At 38.6% G+C, this 8,881-nt stretch overlaps 2 protein-coding genes across 2 annotated transcripts; both read left to right on the plus strand.

The window, feature by feature from the left end:
• The first annotated feature begins 639 nt into the window (after positions 1-639).
• rps3 (ribosomal protein S3) lies at positions 640-4,775 on the plus strand. The gene is made up of 7 exons (XM_079875127.1): positions 640-739; positions 1,300-1,430; positions 1,543-1,636; positions 2,526-2,620; positions 2,917-3,104; positions 4,244-4,453; positions 4,709-4,775. Exons 1-6 carry the CDS (start codon positions 710-712, stop codon positions 4,447-4,449), a joined length of 744 nt encoding a protein of 247 aa, XP_079731253.1. The 5' UTR covers positions 640-709; the 3' UTR covers positions 4,450-4,453; positions 4,709-4,775.
• Positions 4,776-5,388: 613 nt separating this feature from the next.
• Positions 5,389-8,790, plus strand: kctd14 (potassium channel tetramerization domain containing 14). Its single transcript, XM_079873635.1, has 2 exons — positions 5,389-5,547; positions 6,513-8,790. Exons 1-2 carry the CDS (start codon positions 5,491-5,493, stop codon positions 7,179-7,181), a joined length of 726 nt encoding a protein of 241 aa, XP_079729761.1. The 5' UTR covers positions 5,389-5,490; the 3' UTR covers positions 7,182-8,790.
• Positions 8,791-8,881: the final 91 nt, after the last annotated feature.

Below are 8,881 nucleotides of genomic sequence, written 5' to 3' on the forward strand. Positions count from 1 at the left end.
TCTCTCTCTCTCTCTCTCTCTCTCTCTCTCTCTCTCTCTCTCAATTTTCAATTTCAATTTCATGTTGCTTTATTGGCATGACAAAAAAAAATGCATCTGTGTTGCCAAAGCATAAGAACAAATATAAACAACAACAAGGAGTTAATACATCTGATATAGTAATACAAGTAAACAGGATAATTATGATGTAGATGCAGATACTAAACACATTCTGTGCATGTCCCTCAAAGGGTACATTGAAACAAAAATATATATACACACATACACATACACATACATACACATACATACATATACACATATATATATGTACATATAAAAAAGAAGAGAATACAGACAAACAAGATAACAAAAAAAAAAATATATATATATATATACATATATATAATACATAACTTGTATAAATACCTCTTAAACAATAAACTCTCTCTCTCTCTCTCTCTCTCTCTCTCTCTCTCTCTCTCTCTCTCTCTCTCTCTCTTACAAGTGTTTGATCCGGAAAATAATAGAAGAGCGTCAATTACATGTCGCAGGTCTAAATTTTGTACAATTTAAAAACAAAACGCGGTCATGACCATAGAGATTACCGCGTGTAACGTAAGGACTACAATTCCCATCACCACATCCATTCATACGGAAGTAATCCTTTGCCATAAGTGCACTTCCGCTCCAATGTCAATTCCTTTTCCTGTCCGCGGCCTCTGACAAGATGGCGGTGCAAATCTCGAAGAAGAGAAAGGTTGGTACGATTTTCACCGCAAATATATGTAATTAAAGCACATGGGTGTGAAATAAGAGTTGTACATTATTACTATGGTACTTAATTATAATTAAAGATGTTCAGATGAGGATTTTAAAAGGCTGTATATGTGGATTGAGCTGGATGATGTCGGCACTGAATCTGATGTGAAACATGGCAGATAAACGCAGCGCTGCGTTCAGTCTACTTTAATATTTGTGCGGTTCAAACATGTTTATTACAATACAGAAGTGATATTTAAGCACTTTATATGTATCCGGAAACTTTTGTTAGTATGACTACAAGAACTTGACACTTCAATCAGGTATTGACTATATGTAGAGATAAATATATCAGCAGTTGTACATGCAACACAAATATTTCTATTGTCGAACAGCATATAGTTTGTCTTTTACCTTTTGTGTAACATTTGTCATGGGGTTTAATACAAAACAATGCAACTAAGATGTAATTGTTTATGATCATATAAGACTGTCACTTGTCTGCAATTTTATTTTCGCTTTAGGAATGTGTTAATCATTTGTATGTTTATCTATCAGTTCGTGTCAGATGGCATCTTCAAAGCTGAACTGAATGAGTTCCTGACCCGAGAGCTCGCCGAGGATGGGTACTCCGGTGTGGAGGTCCGTGTCACGCCAACAAGAACAGAAATCATCATCCTAGCCACCAGGTGTGGGCTATATCCACTTGTTTAGTTCCATGACCACACGTGTTTAAAAGCATTGATGTAGTTTTTAACTCGAGCATAAAGTGAAATAACTTAATCCGTTTGTCATTTTTAGGACCCAGAATGTCCTGGGAGAGAAAGGCCGCCGCATTCGTGAACTGACTGCTGTCGTTCAGAAACGATTTGGGTTCCCCGAGGGCAGTGTGGAGGTAAGATTAGTGAAGTTATAAATGGGGTCCAAAACTAGTTTGGGATGGGTAGTTCTGATGAATTGGGTCTTGTTACATTGTAGCTGTTCCTATGCAATGTGATCCCAGCACACCATGCACACTTGCCGACTGAGATTCCCTTCAGTGATGATACGATGACGAGTCGGAAAAGGGCCCGTTCTGTTTGAGGATTCTGGGTCAGGTTCACGTTCTGTGCGTCTGACTTCAGGTCCTCAAAGCAGCGAGTCCAATCGCTTGAAGACATATGAGGCATTTGTCTGAGAAGGGTGGATGGATAGAAAGCAGGCAGTGTGTTTTAATTGTACTCCAGATAATTTGTTATTTCCATATCCTGTTTATATTTCTATATCACGTTTGTTGTCCTCAGGGCCTGCTACGGTGTGCTGCACTAGGTTATTAAAATAAGTGAATGCAGTACTATAACAGTACAGTACTGAGGAAAAAGAATTGTAATTGACTAAATATTTCAAACAGATTCATGAGTACTAAGTTTTAACTTCTAAAATATTTAGTGAATTGTGGTGCATTTTTTTTCTAGGGGTCAGTGGAATTATTTAAAAATATGAGAAAACCCCCTAAAAATTAGATTAGATACAGTAGTCTATCAGTACAACGCTATGAGTAGAAACAAAGTGTAATGTAACATCATTGAAACTAAATAGTTTAGACTTTTTACTAATTTCTCATTGTAAATTGGGCCTTAATACAAGAAACATTTACATTTGAGGGTGGCAGGACCTCACAAGGATGATCATATTTGGGGTCCATGGCATCTGATTTAATCACTATCGCGATCAGGTGATTACGTAGTTGTAACAGACCTGTTTCATTGGTTAGTTCTGACGTATTGGGTCTTGTTTCATTGTAGCTGTACGCTGAGAAGGTCGCCACCCGGGGTCTCTGCGCCATCGCTCAGGCAGAGTCTCTGCGCTACAAGCTGCTCGGAGGACTGGCTGTCCGTAGGTAAGCGTTTACTTCCTAGCGCGCCATGCAACTTTACCAACTGATATTCCCTTCAGTGAGGATACGATGACGAGTCGGAAAAGGGCCCGTTCTGTCTTTGAGGATTCTGGGTCAGGTTCACGTTCTGTGCGTCTGACTTCAGGTCCTCAAAGCAGTGAGTCCAATCGCTTGAAGACATATGAGGCATTTGTCTGAGAAGGATGGATAGAAAGCAGACAGCTTGTTTTAATTCGAGTCCAGATTATTTTTCTTTTCATATCCTGTGTTTTATATTTCCATATGTTTGTTGTCCTCAGGGCCTGTTACGGTGTGCTGCGCTTCATCATGGAGAGTGGGGCCAAGGGTTGTGAGGTGGTTGTCTCTGGTAAACTGAGAGGTCAGAGAGCCAAATCCATGAAGTTTGTGGATGGCTTGATGATCCACAGTGGAGACCCCGTTAACTACTACGTTGACACTGCTGTCCGCCACGTCCTGCTCAGACAGGGTGAGGAAGATGAATTGAACTGATGGCTCTCTTGAAGTTTTGTTTTTGCCAAATCTTTAGCAAGTCATTTTAATGGGAAGTTCACTTCCTAACACACCATGCACACTTGCCGACTGAGATTCCCTTCAGTGATGATACGATGACGAGTCGGAAAAGGGCCCGTTCTGTTTGAGGATTCTGGGTCAGGTTCACGTTCTGTGCGTCTGACTTCAGGTCCTCAAAGCAGCGAGTCCAATCGCTTGAAGACATATGAGGCATTTGTCTGAGAAGGGTGGATGGATGGAAAGCAGGCAGTGTGTTTTAATTGGACTCAAGATCATTTTTATTCCAGTTTATTTTGCTATCACGTTTGTTGTCCTCAGGGCCTGCTATGGTGTGCTGCGCTAAGTTATTAAAATTATTGAATGCAGTACTATAACAGTACAGTACTGAGGAAAAAAATGCAATGTAACCAAATGGAAACAAAATTTTATCCATAGAATATTTGAACAGATTCATGAGTACTGAGTTTTACCTTCTCAAATCTTTAGCAAATTATGGTGCATTTTATTTTTTTCTAGGGGTCAGTGCAATTTAAAAATGTATAAATACAATTTTAAATTAACTTAATTAAATTTGCTAATATTTCTTAATGTCAATTGGGTCTTGATACAAGAAATATTTACATTTGAGGGTGGCAGAACCTTACAAGGATGAACATTTGGGGTCCGTGGCATCTGATTTAATCACTATTGCGATCAGGTGATTTAGTTGTAACACCCATTTCAATGAATCTATTGCATTGAGAGCTTGTGATTCAAATCAGCAAGTCTGAGCTGATGCACATCTCTAAGTACTTGGACATTGTGCGAAGCTTTTGCCATTTAAAACAGTTTGGTTTAGCATGGCACCACTAATGTCTTGCATATTGAGTAACTAATCAATGTTCCAAATGGAATCTCTGAACCGAATTATCTTCCCTTCGGTAATGTAATGAACCAGAATTGCATTTTGTACGTTTTCAGAGCAGTGTGACGATTTAGAGTCTGAGAAGGTTCTGAATGCTTTGAAGCTTATGGTAAAGATCAAATGGATTGGAATTATACTTGTTCTTCAGGTCAAAGTTTTATATATCTTTCTAAATCTGTATGTTCATATAGGTGTGCTTGGAATCAAGGTGAAAATCATGCTTCCTTGGGATCCCAGTGGTAAGATCGGCCCCAAGAAGCCCCTGCCTGACCACGTCAGCATCGTGGAGCCCAAAGATGAGGTCCTCCCCACCACCCCAGTGTCCGAACAGAAGGGGGCCGGGGCCAAGGCCGAGGCCCCAGTCATGCCACCGGGAACCCCAGTGCCAACTGCATAAAGGGGTAAGGGCTAAACCCCAGTATTAGTGTCAAGTAACCTTCAGTGATGATTCGATGACGAGTCGGATTGAGGCCGCCCTCTGAGGATTCTGGGTCAAGCTCACGTTCTGTGCGTCTGACTTCAGGTCCTCAGAGATCGTGTGTCCTTTTAGATTGAAGATTTTGAGGCATTTGTCTGAGAAGGGATTTTCCTCGTTTGACTACTTGTCTTTGAAATGCTTTTTTTATTTTTCTAACAGATGTTTCTGTCTCTTCCAGGTTGACTGATCATTGATGGAAGGCCTACACTTTTCTGTATAATAAAATGAAAGAATAAATGGGGAAATGTTGTCTGTTTTCATTTGATTTAAATGAGTGTTTCAAAGCTGTTACGAATGGTCCCAGTACTTCTAGGTTTTAGTAGCTTTTAACATTTTACTGGCCGATGGTGTCCCATAATGTAAATACACACTCATAAGGCATGTTATCCATAAAAGGTGTATCATGCATGTTAGTGATGTGAATTTTTCTTTGCCGCATTTACTGATTTTATATAAATATAAGTGTGTTGCATATGAAGGCATGCAGAATGTTTTTACCCTACTGGTATGCATGTGTGATAATCTCTATAAACTTAGAGCTTTATTTAATTAAAGCTTTATTTTTAGATGAAAGGCTACTGGTTTATTTACTGTTAGTTCCTGAACCTCAGGTTATGGCACAAAACATTTGGGGATTTTGAATTTCTTACCTGAATAGATGTGCTGTGAAGGTGTCAGATGACACCGCGTTGTTTGGTTTTCTAAAGTACTACAAATGCATCAAACAAAAGCATTAACCATGGTACTTTTGTTAGTGGACTAAACAATTTGAGAATTTTTTTTTTTAAGAGAAAAGTAGTTGCTTGTCTATTCATGAAGGCAGCGGATGATCTGGCAGTGCAGGGCTGCTGTACCTGTGTGTGTCATGGGTGGATCTTATAAAGTTACACACACACACCTGATTCTCGCAGCTTGAGCTGTTGCTGACTGCTTGAAGAACTCCAGCTTTAACTGAAGACAATGAGTTTACCGGACTACAAATCTCCTGGAAAACAGTCCACAGCACCTGTGCAGTCGGTAAGACATTAAACGTTTACATTTGAAAATGAATAGTCACTTTGTAACATTTTCAGCGTTCTATTTCATGTAACAGCTGTTCTGTGTTTCAGCTATGCTTTCGATCGACTGATGTGTAATATTGTAAAATTCATTCAATTTTGACACGTTATAACGTTGTCTCTGTCTGAGTGCTATTGAAGTTCACGGTATATTTTCACAGCACTACCTGTAAAGCAAATAAACGCGAGTTGTGCGTACTTAATAAACGATACTTAGTAACAAGAAAGTAGTTATTTCCCAACAGTATTGTATGCTTAAGGCGGAAGCAGGTAAAAGATTAAACAACGTCTGTCTTTTCGACATGAATTTTGCATTTTATTTTCATTACAAAGTTTACTTAGTCTACCAACAAACTTAAACGTTTTTTAAATTCCAAATACTGAGCAATGAGCATGTAACATTTATGGCAAGTAATGCCAGTAAATCTGCTGCATCCTTCAACTAGTTCACTTTTCTATTTTATTTTTTTGACAGTACTAAAATACTGGCGTAAATGGCGTTATTTTATATATTTATGACGTACTATCACGACACTACCATGTTTTTTGCAGTTCTCTAAAAATACCTTTACCGTGTAAATACCATGTTATGTCAGTATGAAAACCTGCTATAATTTTAGTGTTTTTGCAATATTTATGCACATTTTACAAATCTGATTAAAATGAATACTGTGAGGTTTCCCCCTTTTTTCTAATTACCAATTATTCAGGGAGATTTATTGTAGTGAAGTCTTATTTTGATGCTTTGCTTGATTCCTCAAAACTTGCTTAATGTTAGTATTTAATTATGCCTTCTGTCATTTCACCATAGAGAGGTTAGACAGTTAAAGACTGGTAAAAGTTTAAAACAAACTACTTTATAACCTGTTGAGCTCACATCAAAGCAATATGACCTTCTTATTTGCTTGTTTTCTCTGTCCACAGAAATCCCAAGTTGTGCAGCTGAATATCGGAGGTCATGTCTTCAGCACATCCCTGGGGACCATCCGGAAATTCCCAAACTCCACACTGGCAGACCTGTTCAACGGATCCACCAAACGGATGGACCCCGAGGGTCGTTACTTCGTAGACCGTGATGGGACTCATTTTGCATACATCCTTGAGTACCTCAGAACAGAGAAAGTTCCTACTGATCACCTGCAGGAAGTGCACAAGGAGGCGCTTTACTATGACATCAAACCTCTGGTCAAAGCCATTGAGGAGACGCCTCAGTTCTTTGGAGAGACGGTCGGAAGACAGCAGTTTTTGGCCCGTGTGCCGAATTACCGTGAAAACCTGGAGGTGATTGTCCGGGTGGCCAGAGCGGAGGCCATCGCCTCACGCTACTCCAACATAATCGTGTGTGTTGTGAGGACAGAAGAGGATTTAGCCAGATACAATGATGCTATTGACAGTCTCGGCACCCCAAAAGAGTCTGTGGTGAGCTTTGGCCCGTGGAAAGCACCAGCATCAGTGGATGACCTGTTAGATTGCGTCAAAACGGACATAGAGGCCAAAGGATATAAAGTAAAGATACAACCACACAGCATAGACAAAGGGTTTCTCTTTAAGAGCTACAACTTCTTCTACAAATTGGTTTTCACCTGGTGGTAAAGAGTGTGAGGCTCAACATTTTAGGCCTTTCATGACCTGGAAATAGGGGTATACAAAATGAAGGAATGTTTTATACATGATTAACTTATCACACAAATCAGATTTATCAAACATCTGTCCCTTTAGCAGACCCACCTATATGACAGGCAGCTGCTAATGATGTATAATGAAGATCTTATCTGTCAGTATCTGTTCAACCCTTGTTTAATATTGACTCAAGTCATGCTATCCTGGCCTTTGGCTGAAAATGGCTTCTGCATGGACGTCTCTTGTCATGTTTCACAGACAGGTCTTAGATTAAGCCAGGATTAGGTTAGGGTTAGGAAATTTAAGATTTTTAGGTTAGAAAGTTTTTAAAGTCCCCCTGTATTTAATTTTGACTAAAAATTCAAACATCTTTGATCAGCGAAATGACATAGGCCTATTTAAACGTTTTTTTCATTGGGGAAAAAAATCTTCATGCCTTAAAATAGCTTGTAACTCTACACCCTTGCCTCATTTAGTATGTACACCGTTCTATGAATATGCAAATTAGCCCCGCCTCCACTCACACCAGCTCAGACGATCACATGTTGACGTAGTTTGTGACGTCGGAAACACCAGCGATTTCAAACCGTGTTTTTGAGACTGTCTTTGGTTGTTATTGACTTATTAATTTGCACATGGTTTGTCTTAAAGCATTTAAAAAACGCCACATAGACATATAAACAACATTAAAAGCTGGATTTGCACCACAGGAAGACTTTTATAAACGTGCCATAGAAAAAAATGACTGGTGTGCATCTTGAGACAAAACAATGGCACTGACATATTTAAAGATATTCCAGTGCAAATTTATTTTAGTTACAACAGCTCAAACATGAGTTTTAGTCTGTGGGGCTAAAGTTTTAAAGGAATATTCTGGTTCAGTACAAGTTAAGTTTTATCAGCAGCATTTATGGCATGCTGTGGATTCAAACAGAATATTATTTTGACTAAAGTGTGTGCAGAAACGCACTTAAAATAGAAGTCTGAGTAAAACATACAACATACACTTCATGCAGTTTATTTTAAGTCTTAAGTGCAAGTGTTTGCCACATGATGCTGGTAAAAGGCTTTACATCAATATTTGGTCTTATGGAATGTTATTGGGTTATTAATTTGTCCATATCTGCGAACTGCACCATTTTATAACTTTTAACATTTATGCATTTGCCTGATGCTTTTATCCAGAGTGACAGCTCATGCATTCCCAATGCATACTTTAAGAATGAACATTTTTCATCCACAAACAGGTCCACTTGTCTTCATATACCAATATTGTGTCTGTTTTAACTACTGTAGTTGTCTAATATCTGTTCCATTTTTTCACTGCCAAGACACTTGGGAAGAACCCTTTCCTTGTGGAGATCGTTAAAAAAAGTGCAAAATAATATTAGGAAAAAGCAGAATGCCTGTTGTAGTATCTTATTACTTCATGTGAAAGAAAAGAAAGAAAAGCTGAATGATTTCAACGAGACCTTAGTGGGTTCATGAAATTGTTGTTCAGAGATGTTGTGCCACCCTTTTAAGTTTTAAATCTGTATACTATAGCTGTTGTTTTAGTTCAAAATGTTTGAAAATAAATTAATTCCTTAAAATGTGTTATTTTGACTTATATTTGTCTAATATTTACTGATTTCTATGCTATCTAGTTCATTATTCTCTGTTGTTATTACAGC

The sequence above is a fragment of the Squalius cephalus genome, assembly GCF_949319135.1.
Source record: "Squalius cephalus genome assembly, chromosome: 6".
NCBI classification, from domain to species: domain Eukaryota; kingdom Metazoa; phylum Chordata; class Actinopteri; order Cypriniformes; family Leuciscidae; genus Squalius; species Squalius cephalus.